At 42.4% G+C, this 18181-nt stretch overlaps 1 protein-coding gene across 1 annotated transcript in view; it reads left to right on the forward strand.

Annotated features, from left to right (window-relative positions):
• RFX8 (regulatory factor X8) overlaps positions 1–18181 on the forward strand; it is a gene marked incomplete at its 3' end in the record, with an annotated part of 103457 nt that overhangs the window by 54924 nt on the left and 30352 nt on the right. The window contains 4 exon segments of the mRNA XM_080684936.1: positions 9681–9744; positions 14820–14859; positions 14862–14923; positions 15475–15552. Of these exon segments, the coding sequence (XP_080541062.1) occupies positions 9681–9744; positions 14820–14859; positions 14862–14923; positions 15475–15552 (244 nt within the window).

Below are 18181 nucleotides of genomic sequence, written 5' to 3' on the forward strand. Positions count from 1 at the left end.
TGGCCCATTTGGCCTCTCTGCCCTTCCTACCTGTCTCCATGTGGCTTCTTCTGTAAATCCTGGGTTATAAGACTTCTGTTCAGCTGGTCTTCAGTTGGTTATTCAGGTTGATTGTTCTATATTTTAGTTGTAATTCCAGTTTGGTCCTGGGAGGAGGTGAGTATAACTTCCACCTACCCTGCTGCCATCTTGTTTGTCTTTTTTTTTTTTCTGGACTTTGTGTTAAGGAAAGAAATGGGAACACCACTAAGAGCATAGAGAGACCTGGTCTGGAACCAGGGTTGGTAGCAAAGAGGTGAATTTGGGGGATATTTGGAGGCTTTGCTTCCTTACATCCACTAGCTTATATTCTAACTAAAATAAATTTAGTCTCAAGCTAAGCCCTTACCTCTCCCCTACCTCCCCCATAATGCCCCTCCTCTGCCCCATTAGTATAGAATTTCTGTGCCTAGGTCTCTAACACCATCTACACCACCACCCTATCTCATGCCAGCAGCAGCAGCAGCAGCAGCAGCAGCAGCAGCAGGAGGACATGGTCCTGAGCCAGGGACCAAGGTACTAATGATCTCCTTAAACTGGACACCTGCATAGGTGGCCATGGAGACGATTGGGAGTCCTGCTGTCGACAGCTTCACTTTCACTGGGATGGGGTGGGGCTTGTGGTGAATCTCACTAAAAAGTGCTGAGGCAGTACCTGCCCTAAACCAAGGAGAAACAAAGGCTTGATTTTTAAAACAAATGTAAAGCTCAAGGCGTTAAAAAAAAAAAAAAAAAAAGGAAAAGAACTCTATGCAGTGTGCACCAAATAAAAAGGTCTCCTTCACGAAATCTAGAACCTTCTGCCTCCCTGCTCCCCTCTCCAGGTAACATCGCTTCATGGGAACAGACCTCCCCAGATTCCAGTCTTGTTTAGCTGGCAGCCAGATTGAGGTTTGGACCCTGGTATAACTGCTGACCTAGAAACTTACTGAGGAATTGAGGCCAAAGTAGAGAGTGCTTTATTATTGTCTGGGGAGAAGAGGGAATGGAATGTGTGTGTGGGGAGGGGAGGGGTGTCACATCTAGAGTAGTTCTGCTCACTTTAATTATCTACCTTTTAGGCAAAATCCCTGGTTAATACATTTTAAAGAAAACTTGTTTGTCATTTTCCATATAGATGAATCCCCAGTCTATCTAAAGTAAATTTTGATATCAATTGTACAGTCTCATGTTTATCTCAGGATACAAGGAAAGTAACCCTTGCCTTCATTCCTGCCCTCCTCATCGTGCGCTCGCTTGCCTGCGCGCGCGCGCGCGCGCACACACACACACACACACACACACACACACACACACACAGCTTTATCAACTTAGCATATTAAAGGCCTTTAAAAAGCTTCTAAAATTGTGCCTTGAACATTCCATGCTTTGTTCTTCTGTTCCTTTGTTCTTTTGCCAGCTCATGAGCTCAGGGGGCTTCCTGGGCCCCTGGGGTGTGGGGATCATGGGCTGCGAGTCCAGCTGGCTGGTTGTGCCAACAGAAAGGCACAGGGTTCATCTACCGGCCGCCCCGGGGAGGAGAGGGAGGCCACAGGGAGTGTCAGCCTGGCCATGGTGGCCACCCAGGCCTCCTGATGTCAGAAGAGCACCAGCGGTTCCTTCAGAGGCGCTTTCCCACTCCAGGGTGAGTGGCTACAAACGAGTTCCCAGCGGAGGAAGTTAGGAAAGAGCTGCTTTTTCTTCTGTTTGTGCAGCCATGGCACCTGCTCCTTCTTGGGTCTCAGACCCCTGCAAAGGCCCAGATGAACCCCAGGGGGCCTAACTCTCAGGTATTAGTCAGATGTCCAAGTTGCAACCCACTTTTTGGCTATCCACCCTATGGTTTTCAAGGCTTGTTAAAACTTGTTTAGGTTAAAAAAATATGCATTACTTGGTTGTTTTCTAGCAGCTCAAAAAGCATATGTGTGGAGAATTACACCCTGGACTGCTCCCTTGCTTGGGAAAGGTTTAAAAAGCTGGTAATGCTCCTAAGCTCCCTAACAGAGGTGACCACTGCGTTTGTTTAAAGCATCCCTCCCTTGCCTGTTGCCTGCCCAGAGACGTCCACTGTGATGCACATGCTGTTTGTGGTCTGCTGGTGAGCCCTGACTCCCAGCTGCTGAGTTTTGCCTCAAGAAGGTGAATGTGAATGAGTTTGAATTTCACCATTGCCAAAGGTGTCCCTGTAGTTGTCATTTTGCAGTTAAGTTGTTCATAAAATTGAAAGGGTTAGGATAAAATTAAACAGTATAAAAGCACCCACCACAATGCAGAAAATGACTAATCCTCAATTCCTACAACCCAGATTTAAAAATAAGGTTGCTCTTTTCTATTTTAAGATTCAAAACTGTCTTCCTTTGCCCTTCTTGTATATATTACCTTTTATCACACGTGTGTATTTCATGGACAAATTAGAGCAGATACTAGAGATCCAGCCATGGAGTCAGGACTGGGTTTCCAGATCCACAGATTCTTTTGTTCTTTCCTTATAGTGAAACTAGTGGTCTGGTTCACGAATTTGTGCACATCAAAAGGAAATTAATTAGAAGAAATATTTTAATATTGCTACTCCCCCTTTCTCTATATAGAAGTGTCAGAGATGAAAGAAAATTACTAAAATGTATATGAAAATAATATATAAATTGATTAATAAATAAACAATAACAACATGATAGAACAACAACAAAGACATGATATAAAAACAACATTGATAAAGACAATGACTGATAAATTGATTAAACTTATTCTAATATCTCCCTGTATACCACAATGACAGATCAAAACACACACGTGTGATTGGCACCAGCAAGAGCTTTATATGTATCGCACATGGGCAAGTCAACGTTTATTTTTAAATCGCCAGTGCACGTCGGATGTACTGCCAGTCATTTAGTCTTTTATATAGATAGATAGACTAGTGGCCTGGTGCACGAAATTTGTGCATGGAAAGGGGGGTTCTCTCAGCCCAGCCTGCACCCTCTCCAATCAGGGACCCCTTGGGGGATGTCCGACTGTCTGATTGTGCCTAAACTGGCAGTCAGACATCCCTCTCACAATCTGGGACTGCTGGCTCCTAACCACTCACCTGCCTGCCTGCCTGATTGCCCCTAACTGCCTCTGCCTGCCTGCCTGATTGCCCCTAACCCCTCTGCCTGCCTGCCTGATCACTCCTAACCTCTCTGCCTGCCTGCCTGATTGCCCCTAACTGCCCTCCCCTGCAGCCTGATCTCTCCCCCAACTGCTCTCCTCTGCCGGCCTGATCTTGCTCCCAACTACCCTTCCCTGCTGGCCTGGTTGCCCCCAACTGCCCTCCCCTGCTGGCCTGATCTCACCCCCAAGTGCCCTCTCCTGCAGACCTGGTTGCCCCCAACTGCCCTCCCCTGCTGGCCTGATCTCGCCCCCAACGGCCCTCCCCTGCTGGCCTGATCTTGACCCTAACTGCTCTCCCCTGCCAGCCTGATCGCCCTTAACTACCTCTGCCTGCCTGATCGCCCCTAACTGCCCTCCCCTGCCAGCCTGATCTCGCCCCCACTGCCCTCCCCTGCTGGTCAATTTGGTTCTAATTGGTTGGTTTCTGTGCCAGTTAGCATCAAAAGCTCCACCTCCTAGGCAGCCATTGGCTCCTCACGGTTCACCCAGATTTGGTTCTGATTGGTCAGTCAGCATCTCTGGGCCTATCTCTGTGCCTAATCAGAGAGATGGGGCTGATCAGCAGCCCCTGCAGAGGCCCAGAGAAAAACAGAGGTGTTGCTGCTGGTGAAGCCTGGAGAGAAAGAAAGAGGCAACGGCTGATCAACAGCTGCCACTGAGGCTGTGGATCAGACCCTGCCTCTCTCTCTGGGCCTCTCTCCAGGCCTGATCTGCAGCCCCCTCGGCAGTCAGTGCTGGGTTGCCATGCCAGCACCAGCAGCAGTCAACCCAGCACTGACTGCAGAACTGACTTCCAGTATTCGGTCGAGCCTTTGGTTGGTCGTTACGGACCCTGGGTTTTTATATATTAGGATAGGGGTCCTGGAGTATGAGATGGCACTCTGCAAAGTTGCTGTTGTACAGGGTGTGGAACACAAATGCAAGTGTGCAGTAAACCAGATTCAGGGCTGATAGTGCCCAGCAACAACATAACCCATGGCTAAAGGTGGAATTGTGCAGCCACGTGAGGAATTGGTCTCCCTCCTCTCTGGTCTGGGGTGTGTCACCTGACAACCGCTGCTGCCAAGTTACCGCAGTGCAGCAGCTCCTGTGTTGAGCGTCTGCCCCCTGGTGGTCAGTGCGTGTCATATGTACCAGATGGTCAGACAGTTGGATGGTCACTTAGCCTTTTGTATATATACTAGAGTCCCAATGCACGAAATTCATGCAAGAGCAGGCCTTCCTTCCTCCAGCTTCCCTCTGGCATATGGGACCCGGGCTTCACTCCAGCCAATGGCAAGTACCAGGAACCCGAGCTTCCCTCAGGCCCCAGCTTCGTCTGGAAGGATGTCTGGTCTAATTAGCATATTACCCTTTTACTATTATAGATAGATGGGGATAATAACGAATTACTACCTACCTACTTAATGGGTTATTGTGAGAACTAAGGTAATGCAAGTAAAACACTTAGCACTGAGTTAGTACTCAATATATTTTAGTGATTAATACTAGTATAATCAAGATGATATTAAATACAATGTTTTGCAATCACAACAACATGGGTCCTTATATGAATACATATATTTACTATTTTAACTTCAGTTATAAAAATATTCATTAAATTAAGGATATCTTCTCCTATTCAAAATCAAAATAATTAGTGTGGTTTGAGTAAATATTGAAATGAGATTCTTTAATGATTAGAAGATGAAGCACCTTTGTCCTGCAGTCTGACACTTTAAACAAGCCTGGTCCATGAACTAGGTTTTATTACATTTTTATCCTCTTACCTTTATAATTGCTTCAAGTTGTTTCACCGTTGTTAGAGTGATTTGAGAGGGCAAATTGCAATGCCAAAATGATGTAAATGAAAGTCTGGATTAATGACAAATGATGTCACAACCTGAGAATGTGAATGCAAATTGTAGTTAGACTAAAACAAAGTTAAATGCCAAAAAGCATATCAAGCTAACACTACATTTAAAAGATTTTATGAGGCCCGGCTGGCGTGGCTCAGTGGTTGAGTGTCAACCTATGAACCAGAAGGTCAAGGTTGTATTCCCAGTCAGGACACATGCCCGGGGTTGCAGGTTCGATCCCCAGCATGGGGTGTGCAGGAGGCAGCTTATCAATTATTCTCTCTCATCATTGATGTTTCTATCTCTCTCTCCCTCCCCATTCCTCTCTGAAATAAATAAAAAAATAAAAAATAAAAAAGATTTTATTGGGTGAAAAAGATGAGTTGTGTGCCATAAAATCATTTCTCAATTCTCTTTACACTGCACCTTTTTAGCCAAATTGATCATAACACTAATTAAAGTGAGATGCGGCTGTCGGGCTGTCAGCACTGCGCCAAGTGAAGGATCATTTGCAAGACTCCAGAAGGAAGGTCTCTGCACCCTGCCTGTGCAAAGCCCAGAAAGCATCTTCCAACCATCATTTAAGCCCTGCAGGGCACTGGAGGCCGCCCATTCCCAGGGGACAGGCTCTGCAAGTTAGAAAGTGTCTCAGGAGTCCTTAAATCCCATTCCCTCCCTTTAGAGGGATGGAAAACTGGGGCCCTCAAAGCCCATGCTTTGTGTGTAAGGCCACATAGCAAGGTAGTGGGATAGCTGGACAAGGAAGCCTGCTCTGTTCTGGGCCTTCCTTCTCCCCTGGGGCTACTCTATCTCTGCCCTCTCCCCCTCCATTCCCCTGGCCCTTTCTGGAACCTCTGAGCCCTTTCCCTTCCTCCCAGTAGTTGAATCTTAACATCCTGTATCTGCCTGGCTTGAGCTCTGTGCAGATGCTGAGGGGAAAGCTCACAAGGAACCCAAGGGACCTTCCATGCTGATTCACCTCAGATCGCTCCCCCTTGCCCTGGGCCTTTTCTCTGTCATTACAATTCGGCACCTTAAAGCATCTCAGGCCCCCAGAGGACCATGGAGGAAGACTTCTCTTTGGACTGGAAGTCCTTTGTTCACAGCAAGGCCAACACTGGATGTTTTCTGTATTTTTATTAAAGCCATATTTTAGTAATGACTGTTTTGATCTTAACTGAATAAATGTTCCATAGGACTGAATCAGAACCACATACGGAAATGACACAGAGGCAGTGACCCCAGAACATGAGGCCATCCTGGCTGGTACCCTGAGAGCTGAAACTGTCACCTCCAATACTGCTTTGGCCTCCTCACCCTCATTGACCCTCCTCTTGGGGGGTAGTCCCCATTGTGCAGAAGGGGGCACACTGTCTGCATAGTCTCACTTTCTCGACCAGCCACTGAAAGATTAAAGCACAGCCGTTCCCTGAAGTGTTCATTTGACCTAGTTGGCCAGAACCTCTAAGAGCTGATGCCTTTAACTTGGCCCTTCACGATCACCCTCTTGCCTGAGGCTGGTCTCCAGCACTGAGTTGCTGATTCTCTGCTCATCTGCTTTGTAGCCATTCTCTAATATTGCCTCTCATCTTTTAATCATGCGTATCTTCATGGATCTTTGCTTGCATGTGTTCTGTAAGACCAGACAATTTAAAAAATAAATAAATAGGCTATCACCAAACCTATATGTTGATCCATGTGATAATCCATTCATTTTAATTAGGGCATTCCAGATGTCATGGCCTGGGCAAGTAGTGATGGGGACCATTTTACAGGTCTCAACTCTCCATGGGGTTGATAAATATTCTTTTTCCCATTATAGTTGTTTCAATGCATAAAACCCCTATGTAGCATTGAAACAACAATTATTGAAACTACAAAAATGACATAGCTCCCCAGTGACTGTATTAGGATGGTGCCTGCTTGTCTGCCACACAGTTTTCCTTATAACAGTGAAAGGTTGACACCACTCTCCTTTCAATGGCTATTGAATTAAACTCATTCAGCATTGAACACATGACAGAAACGTGCGAGTTTCATTAAAAAAAACCCCAAAATATGAGATAGCATCACTTAGGCGATTGGCCTCCACAGCTACCAGGGTCAGGGTTGGGAGGGAGACAGAAGTGATATGTGAGGTCTTCCCATGCCATTTATTTAATCAAAAACTAGACCTTCTAGCTTTCAGATTCCTGTTTCTGGGTACAAAGGCATGTCTCATGAAGATTATTGTCATTAGGGAAAGAGTTTAATAAGTGCTGTCCAAAGATGGTGTTGTGTAATGTGCCAACCAAAGCACACTAATGAATCACAAGTGAAGCTCTCTTGAGCTTATCCAGCTGCTAGTTTGCAGGGATGTAAACTTTCGAACTAACAAGAGAATAGGATGGTCCCTGAACATATGTTACCCAAAAATCTATATTTCATCTGTCAAAACCTTCCCTCAATCTGTTTGAAATTATTTGTGTAACATCTTTCTTCCTCTTAGGCTATAACTTCTGTGAGAACAGACCTTATCTGCCACAGCTATATCCACTAGGGCTGTGGTCGGCAAACTGCGGCTCCCGAGCCACATGCGGTTCTTTGGCCCCTTGAGTGTGGCTCTTCCACAAAATGCCATGGCCTGGGCGAGTCTATTTTGAAGAAGTGGCGTTAGAAGAAGTTAAGTTTAAAAAATTTGGCTCTCAAAAGAAATTTCAATTGTTGTACTGTTGATATTTGGCTCTGTTGACTAATGAGTTTGCTGACCACTGCACTAGGGCCTAGAACAATGCCTACCATAGAGTAGGCATGCAATAACCATTTGATGAATGAATAAGAAATGGACAGTTGGATGGACAATTAGATAGATGGATGGGTGGATGGATGCAATAGAATATATTCATTTTCCAAAGAAAATGTATTAGGAATAGCATGTTGACCTGTGGAATGATAGAGAAATTGCCCTACCTCCAATTTAGTTGAAGAAAATCTCAAGTGATTTTTAAGATGTCTCTTAAAGGTTGATGACTGCCCTTTATTCAGTGAACTTTCATTTCTGACATTTTCTTCTGTCTTCTTTCATTCCAGAGTTTATTAATTGTTTTACTGTTTGTTGTTCTTGTTGATATAACGTCCTAGAATCTGTGTGGCAATGGGCTGTTTATGAATTTTACCTGGAGAAACTCCACCATTGTCCATACTTACCCAAGAAGATACCATTGAGACACGACAAGTAGAATTCTAAAACATTTTAAATTCTTAACCTTTGGCTCTCCTTGCATCATCCTATGTGTAGATATATAGTTGATTCAAGCTACATGGGTTTCAACTGTGTGGATTCATTTATATGTAGATTTTTCAATTGACCTGCACAGTTCAATTGACCCACTCAATTAAATTTAAACAGTTCAATTGACATGAGCAATTCAAGCCCAGTTGTTCAAGAGCCAACTGGTGGTTGGAAAGTCATGTATTCAAAGGGCCAGCTTAAGTTATATACAGATTTTCAACTTCACAGGTGTTGGGCAATCAACCCTCACCCCACCCCAAATATATATATATATATATATATTCTTTCCAGTTTGAACAATGTCCTGAAGCTTTCTTGCCATTGAGCAGTCCAAAGATCAATTCCTGTTGTGATAACAACTCTTATTAAGTGGTAAAAAGGGAGTGATTATTTTAGTGGATTTGCTTCCAGAACTTGAATCTATCTGCCCTATTTTAAATAGAGTGTTACATGGAAACATTGACCAGATGGGTGTCAAGTATTCAGCCCAGTTTTCCATGTTGAGTTGGAGAATGAACTAACACAAACCTTCAGGAGATAGCTCCTGGGGCTTTGGAGAGACTGGGAGAGTATGTAGGACCTTTATATGTGAGATAAAAGCTGTTTCTTTTCACCTCCTCTCTGACTGCCACCCCCCTCCCAGGCCATCTCTACCTTGAAGACATTGCTTCCAAAAGTAGTGTTAGTCTGGTGGCTTTATCTTCTCTTTGTGTGTTTAGGTAGAGTCGGAACAATCTCCAAGGAAATGTGCTGGAGTGGACAGAGCTGCCACAGCTCTGAAGATAGTGAGGAAACTATCTTCTGGCATCTGAAGAATGCACATTCCCTGTGAAAAGTTGGGGTTCCTGTGCTCCCAGTTTCTCAAATGCCCACTATTAAAGGGAAAATGTACCACACCACATTGGTAAAACTGAGTTTGTTCTCCATGACATATACATGTCTCCAGTATAATATATGAATCCAAGAGGCATGGTGAAATGGAACTTACATTCTCACTTTCCTTGTTCTGTGAAGGCATTCTACTATATCCATCAATTCAGAGGATATCATTGTTTCCGAATTGATCATTTTAAACACTATGTCAGAAAGTATAAGACTTCATGTCTGTAATAATTTTTCTTTTCTCACAGGAGTGAGCTCTACCCATAATGACATAATATCCTCCTTCTGTAGTGAATAAACCTTTAATATTAATATGTAGTTGTTCCAGTTATAGAAATGGTTTATTTTTTTATAACTGCAATCAGGAGATAATCACCAGTTTTGGATATAAACTTCAAGAATGGTTTTGAAATAAAAGTTATTCCTCATACAAATTACCTCATTGTAAAAGAAACTTTATTCCTATGCTCAGAAATAAGTGTCTTACTAAAATTATTACCCTGTTATCTGTTCTGTCACAGTGGAGACATCATTGCCTTTGAAAAATCTACTAATTATGGCAGCATCATCCAACAAGATGGAACAGTGAGTGCTGAATAAAATAGATTTACTATAATAGACCCAGAAATAGTCAGTAATATTTTAATTAGATACAACTATTTTCCTATGTGTAATGTTCTTATGTGTAGTCCTAACCACTGAGCAATTCAACCAGATTGTTGAGTGTCCACTGTGTGGCACACATTATATGGGGACAGATGAGGTCCTGTCTTCAAGGGCCATACTGTGTGGCTGCCCATCAGCTATTTAATATGTTTCTTTCACTATAATTAAAAAGATGGTAATTTTGTGAATGATAAATCTGTGTTAAAGTGTTTCTATATTACAATGATAGCTCTTTAAATTGGGACACCAGAGCTATTAATAGCTATGACATCACTAGTTGAATTTTACTTTAGTTGTCCAAAACAACAGGATAGCTCTCTGATGCTATCTTGTTGACAATTGTCATTGAATGGACTACTGGAGTCCAAGATGTTCCTCTTAAAGGGTCCACAACCTTTTGAAAACATATTCTGTGACTAGCACTCTTGAAGGCTGATTGAGATGTGAAAGATAACAAAAAACACAAATAAAAAAACTATACCCTCTATATTTGAATAGAATATAGTTTTGGATACTTCTGGTCAAGATGGCAGCATAGATAAATGTGGTACTCAAATTCTCCCACAACCACATCAAAATTACAACTAATTTATAAAACAAACACCATTCAGAACCACCTGAAATCTAGTTGAATGGAAGTCCTACAATGTGGGATTTAAAGAAGAAGCCACACTGAGACTGCATTGACTTCTACATGGAAGCTCCTCTGCTGTAGTCTCAGCCAGTCCTCACAGCCTATTGGCCTGAGAGTCAATCCCTTTCAGTGATGCCAACAGCAATCAACTACAATAAGACAGTGCATACAGTCCACACAGGAGCACACCTGGAGTGCCCAGCTCCCGTGACTGGGGAGGCTGTACCACTGGGCCCTACAGGACACCAGTTACACAAGGAGACTCTACCAAGTCAGGGAGATGTAGCAGCTTTACCTAATACATAGAAATAAACACAGGGAAGCAGCCAAAGTGCAGAGACAAAGAAACTAGTTCCAAAGGAAAGAACAGGAGAAATCTTCAGAAAAAGAACTAAATGAAATGGAGGCAATCAAACTATGAGATAGAGTTCACAAGAATAGTTATAAGGATGTTCAAAGAACTTAATGAGAACTTCAACAGCATGAAAAAGAACATAAAAACAATAAAAAAGAACCAGTCAGAAATGAAGGATACACTAACGGAAATGAAGAATTATTTATAGGGAATCAAAAGTAGAGTAGATGATGCTGAAAGTCAAATTAATGATTTGGAATATTAATGATTTTGGAATATTAAAACAAAGAAGAACCAAGATGGCAGCATAGGTAAATGCCTGAACTCTCTGGCTCCACAAGCAAATAAAAGTTACACTGTAATACAGAACAACCATCATTAAGAACTGCCTGAAACCTGGCTGAATGGAATTCTACAACTAGAGAAGTAAAGAAGAAAGCACATTGAGACTGGTAGAAGGGGAGGTGTCACTGAACAGGCTGGTCTAACATCCACATGCATTGTTCTTTTTAATTGGAAAGGATATCTCCAAGGCCTCCCATGAGAAGCAGAGAGTCCCAGCCTCACACCAAACCCTCAGCCCAGGGTTCCAGAGCTGGGAAGAGAAGTCCCCACAACTTTGGGCTGTAAAAACCAGCAAGGATTGTGGCTGAGTGATGTGGAGACTACTGGAGTCCCAGATGTTCCTCTTAAAGGGCCTACACATGAACTTATACAGTCTTGCTTCCTCTGAGCTCCAGTGCTGGGCAGTGGCTTTGGGGGAATCCATGGACATTTGAGGAGGAGCTGTACTCCCTGGAATTGGGGCAGAAATTCATGGGCAGCTTTGTCCCAGACAGGGGTGCTCCAGGGGTCATTGTTTCTGTACTGGGACCACCTCCACTGTAGAGCTGACTGGCAGCCATATCTGAGTTTCTATCAGAGTGGCCAACACTGTTCACTCCACCCTGGTAATTTCCTGAGATCTTGCCCCATCCAATTTGCAGCCTCACCCAAGCTGTTGGCAGCTGCTTTTACATATGAATGGCATGTCCTGGCTCGGGCTTCACAGTTTGCTAAAATCTCTCAAACAAGCTGCAGCTGGTGAAAGCATGCCCCAAACCTATCAATAAAAGGCCAAGATCCAGCACTAGCAGCAGCCTGCCTTGCTTCAGAGCTGGGCCTCACCTTGGTGCTTCCTAGCCCAATAGAAGTATCAACTATTTACAGATCTCTCTGTAGCTTCTGCCAGGTGACCCCAGTTAGTGGCTGACTTTGTACCTCTTGGGAGGCCCTAGAGCCAGTGCACCTGGTGAACAGCTTCAGACCATATTGGATTACAACTCTATGCATCAACAAATGACACTCTAGGGCAGCCGTGGGCAAACTACGGCCCGTGGGCAGGATCCGGCCTGTTCGGCTGTTCTATCCGGCCTGCGGAGCCGAAAGAGCGGAGGGTTCTCTTGCTCTCCTCTCCGCTCCTTTACTTTGAATTTATATTAGTTCACACAAACACTCCATCCATGCTTTTGTTCCGGCCCTCCGGTCCAGTTTAAGAACCCATTGTGGCCCTCGAGTCAAAAAGTTTGCCCACCCCTGCTCTAGGGGAAGACTTAGTGAGCACCAAAGCCCTACTGAAGCAAGTCCTCCTCCATAGGGGTGTCTCCTGCATAGCAGCTCTCCCACTATAGTCACAGCTGGTCCTCACAGCCAGTTGGCCTGGAGGTCAATTCCTCCCAGATACGCCATTAGCAATCAAGGCTCAACAAAAGACTGCACACAGCCCACACAGATTTATAGTTGGGGAACTGAGATAGACATGAAACAACTGTGTTCAATAGGCAGTGCAAGCCATCAGTGGGTTGGGAACTCCAAAGTGGGAGGGAGGAAAAAAGATTGTGGTGGGCTTTCCTATAAAAGGTAGCCTGTGTTCATTTCCTATTGTTGCTGTAATAAATTAGCACAAATTTGGTGGCTTAAAACAACACAAATTTATTATCTTGCAGTTCTACAGGTCACAAGTCCAACACAGTTTCTCCTCTTGTTTAAGTTAAGATCAAAGGGTTTGCAGGGCTGTGTTCATTCTGGGGGACTTAGGAGAGAACCTGTTCCTTGACTTTTCCAGCTTCTAGAGGCTGTCCTGTTCCTTGACTTGTGGCTCTTCCTAAGTCTTGAAAGCCAGCAAAGGCAGGCTGAGTCCTTCTCCATGCTGCCCTCTCTATGATTCTCTGCACCTGGGAAAGGTTATTGGCTTTTAAGGACCCTTTTGATTATATTAGGGGTCATCTGGATGATCCAGGATAAGCTCCCCATCTCAAGGTCCTTAGCATTAATCACACTTGCAAAGTCCCTTTTGCCAGGTAGGGTTCCAGGGATTAGGATATAGACATCTTTTGGGGCCTATTCTGCTTGCCACACTGCCCTAGAGCTGGTTCTAGAAGGGTTACAAGGATCCTTCTTTAGGAGACGTTTATCTTGAGGGTATAACTTGCATTTGTGCTGAGATGTATGTGGGCAGTGAGGAGCCAGAGGTGAGAATATGGGGAGCAGGAGATTCCGAGTGAGGTCCAGATGGTGGACCGCTTGTCAGTGCCAGGCTGAGGAATTTGGATTTCGTCCCAGAGACTGTAGGAAACCAGTGAGGCATCTTCAGAAGGAGAGTGACAGGATGCATTTACTTTGGGAGTGATAATTCTGGAAGTAGTGTCTTCAAGGATGCCAGAAGAATAAAGACATTGAGGAGAATCGATGGAGTAACTCAGGGGAGGCAGATGGTGCCTAGAGGGATGGGCCGTGACAGGAAGGAAGGCTCCCCCATTATATCTCTAAGGGTTGCCACATGGTATGTGTGCACTGAAGGCTGGTGGAATAAGTGAATGACTAATTCTAGTAATATTTCTTGGATCTGTTGAAAATCCCAAATTGCATTTAATATACCTATGAAATCTAAATAGAATTTCTCACTTTTTTCTTTGTTTTTATGCTGAATGACCTCCAGAATGGGAATCCCTCTGGTTCTTTCCTGAATGCCTTCTCCTGCAGAATTCAAACTTGAGTTCTTACCATACCTTTTTAGATATCTGATTGTTTATATTGTGAAGAATAGGTTTCAGTTCATGATTTAAACATTATTTTTACTGCAATATCAGTTCTTTTCGCAGGAAAAGGCCTGAGGGAATTGACTTCAGAAACACATAAATTTACTTTTATTGTTTTATTTTGTAATAGCTTACTCATATTATCCTTGTAATAATTTCTTAAATTACTACAATACTGTATTTTTAGATAACTTATTCTGACCAGATAAAATTATGATGCACTTGCCATGTTCCAATGTAGAGATTTATGCAGAGTTGGAAAAAAGAACAGTCTGCCTAGAGCTGATATTCTTAACTTGAGTGTACATGTGGCTCGTTGGGGAATCTAGTTACAATGACATATTTCTGGCCTCACCCCCAGGGATTCTAATATATATGGTTTCAGGACCACACTCAAGAAATATTGGCTTTGATCATTAATCGTTACCTTTTTTTCTCCTTGATAGAAAGTTTACCTTTCTGTAAATTGCTCTTCTAAAGAAAAGTCCACACCCCTCCTTTTCCTTGTTATTTAGAGCCCAAGATTTCTGATACAACTAGCCATTTTTATAATACATATATGGTGACTCAAGGAGAAACAATTAGGTGGACATGGGTTGTAAAAATGTATTTGTGGCATTAAATTGTGTATAGATAATATTTTTATTGTACATTACTATATAGACCTTGTAATACATGTCCACATGAGTCATATATTTGGGTAATATATTAAGTTCTAACTCTTTCTTGATGACCATAATTCATAGAATTATAAAGGAAGGTTAGTATCTTTTGAAATGAAATGAGGGGTAAAGTTGCTGGGGTCCGTAATGTGTGCAGAAGTATGGATAAAAGATTACATAGAAGCGATGTGATTATTATATAGCTTATATGTGAGAAAATGCATTTTATTTTAAAGAAATAATACAGTGTGTAAATGGTATTCTAGTGTGAAAATCATTCACTAATAATAGACCCAATTGGATCACCTTTGAATTGAGGAGATTTCCATTCTGGGAGCAAGAACTGGCAAGGAAGTACTCCTACAAAATGGTAGGCTTGCACACCGTGAGGAGACTAACTTTTTACACCTTTGATACCTCAGGCAGTGCATGTCTTCTTATTTGCCTGTTAATATTGTACCAGATGTAGTAATATTTGCCTTCTCCCAGACCCATGAGGACCAACATTTCCTCCTGTACTTGGTGGTGATCAGGATATTTAGGTCTTCCTCTCTTGTCCTATAAAAAGGCTACACCTGGGACCACTCTGTCATATTCTAGAGTGAGGGCCTCCCATGACTAAAAAGGGAACAGATATGTGGATTTCCTAGAACCTGGGACTAGGGAATATGGAGGGGGGAAATTGAGGTTTAGGGAGAAAGATGTCAATGGTTGGTGACCTTTATAAAGGTTGGTACAGACATTGAAATTGAAGCTACATCAATTTTAGGCCAATAAAGTATGCATTACTCCACAGAGGAAGCACTCAGCTTCTGTCAGATCAGAAGTGCAACTGCCTCCAAGGACCTCAGAAAGGCCTTTGAAGAGAAGTTAGTTCTTAAAGTAGCCTGCAAAATGAAATAACTTTCCATCTCCTTCTAGATGGCCTTTCTTGCTGATGAATACTGCAACTATTGTCAAGACATTCTACAAAGTGTGAGGAACCAAGAACTTGAGCGGGTAGGATTTTATCTATAAAACTAGTGGCCCAGTGCACAAAATTGGTGCACATTAAAAGGAAATTGATTAGAGGATATATTTGTTTTAATTTCTTTATTGATTACGGTGTTACATATGTGTCTTTATCCCCCCATTACCCCCACTACGCCCTTCCTCATGCCCTCACCCCCCTGTTGTCTGTGTCCATTGGTTAGGCTTATATGCATGCATACACGTCCTTTGGTTGATCTCTCGCCCTTACCCCCACCCTCCCCTACCTTCCCTCTGAGGTTTAATGGTCTGATCGATGTTTCTCTGTCTCTGGATCTATTTTTGTTCATCAGTTTATGTTGTTCATTATATTCCATAAATGAGTGAGATCATGTGATATTTATCTTTCTCTGCCTGGTTTATTTCACTTAGCATAGTACTCTCCAGTTCCATCCATGCTGTTGCAAATGGTAAGAACTCCTTTTTTATAGCAGTGTAGTATTCCATTGTGTAGATGTACCACAGTTTTTTAATCCACTCATCTGCTGATGGGCACCTAGGCTGTTTCCAAATCTTAGCTATTGTAAATTGTGCTGCTATGAACATAGGGGTGCATATATCCTTTCTAATTGGTGTTTCTAGTTTCTTGGGATATATTCCTAGAAGTGGGATGACTGGGTCAAATAGGAGTTCCATTTTTAATTTTTTTGAGGAAACTCCATACCGTTCTCCACAGTGGCTGCACCAGTCTGCATTCCCATCAGCAGTGCACGAGGGTTCCTTTTTCTCCGCATCCTCACCAGCACTTGTCGTTTGTTGATTTGTTGATGATAGCCATTCTGACAGGTGTGAGATGGTACCGCATTGTCGTTTTGATTTGCATCTCTCGGATGATTAGTGACTTTGAGCATGTTTTCATATGCCTCTTGGCCTTCCTTCTGTCGTATTTTGAAAAGTATCAATTTAGGCCTGTTGCCCATTTTTTGACTGGGTTGTTTATCTTCCTTTTGTTAAGTTGTATGAGTTCCCTGTAAATGTTGGAGATTAAGCCCTTATCGGTGATAACATTGCCAAATATGTTCTCCCATGCAGTGGGCTTTCTTGTTGTTTTGTTGATGGTTTCTTTTGCTGTGAAAAAGCTTTTTATTTTGATGTAGCCCCATTTATTTATTTTCTCTTTAGTTTTCATTGCCCTAGGAGCAGTATCAGTGAAGAAATTGCTTCTGCATATGTCTGAGATTTTGTTGCCTATGGATTCCAATAGTGTTTTTATGGTTTCCTGTCTTATGTTTAAGTCCTTTATCCATTTTGAGTTTATTTTTGTGTATGGTGTAAGTTGGTGGTCTAGTTTCATTTTTTTTGCATGTATCTGTCCAATTTTTCCAACACCATTTATTGAAGAGACTGTCTTGACTCCACTGTATGTTCATGCTTCCTTTGTCGAATATTAATTGTGCATAGTGGCTTGGGTCAATTTCTGGGTTCTCTATTCTATTCCATTGATCTATATGTCTGTTCTTTTGCCAGTACCAGGCTGTTTAGAGAACAGTGGCTTTGTAATACAGCTTGAAATCTGGTATTGAGATTCCACCTACTTTGTTCTTCTTTCTCAGGATTGCTGTGGCTATTTGGGGTCTTTTTTTATTCCAGATGAATTTTTGGAGAGTTCTTTCTAGATCTGTGAAATATGCCGTTGGTATTTTAATGGGGATTGCATTGAATCTATAGATTGCTTTGGGTAGTATGGACATTTTGATGATGTTGACTCTACCAATCCATGAACATCTGTTTATGTCTTCCTCTATCTCTTTTTTCAGTGTCCTGTAGTTTTCTGCATATAGGTCTTTTACCTCCTTAGTTAAGTTTATTCCTAGGTATCTTAATTTTTTTTGGTGTGATGGTAAATGGGATTGCTTTTTTAGTCTCTCTTTCTGTAAGTTCACTGTTGGTGTATAGAAATGCCATAGATTTCTTGGCTTTAATTTTGTATGCTGCTACATTGCCATATTCATTTATTAAGTCTAATAATTTTTTGATGGAGTCTTTAGGGTTTTCTACAGTATCATGTCATCTGAGAATAAGGAAAGTTTCACTTCTTTTCCAATTTGGATGCCTTTTATTTCTTCTTTTTGTCTGATCACATTGGCTAGTACTTCCAGTACTATGTCGAACAGCAGTGGTGAAAGCGGGCATCCCTGTCTTATTCCTGTTCTTAGGGGAAATAGTTTTAGTTTTTGCCCATTGAGTATGATGTTGGCTGTGGGTTTGTCATATATGGCTTTTATTATGTTGAGGTATGATCCTTCTATTCCCACCATGTTGAGAATTTTTATCAAGAAAGGGTGTTGGATTTTATCAAATGCTTTTTCTGCATCCATTGATATGACTATGTGATTTTTATCTCTCAATTTGTTTATGTGATGTATCACATTTATTGATTTTTGGATATTGTAGCATCCTTGCATCCCCAGTATAAATCCTGTTTGGTCATGGTGTATGATCTTTCTGATGTACTGCTGGATCCGATTTGATAGAATTTTGTTGAGGATTTTGGCATCTATGTTCATGAGGGATATTGGCCTGTAATGCTCTTTCATTATGTTGTCTTTATCTGGTTTTGGTATTAGGGTGATGCTGCCTTCATAGAATGAGCTTAGAA

Source organism: Plecotus auritus (genome assembly GCF_963455305.1).
Source record: "Plecotus auritus genome assembly, chromosome: 8".
In the NCBI taxonomy this organism is placed as follows: Eukaryota; Metazoa; Chordata; class Mammalia; order Chiroptera; family Vespertilionidae; genus Plecotus; species Plecotus auritus.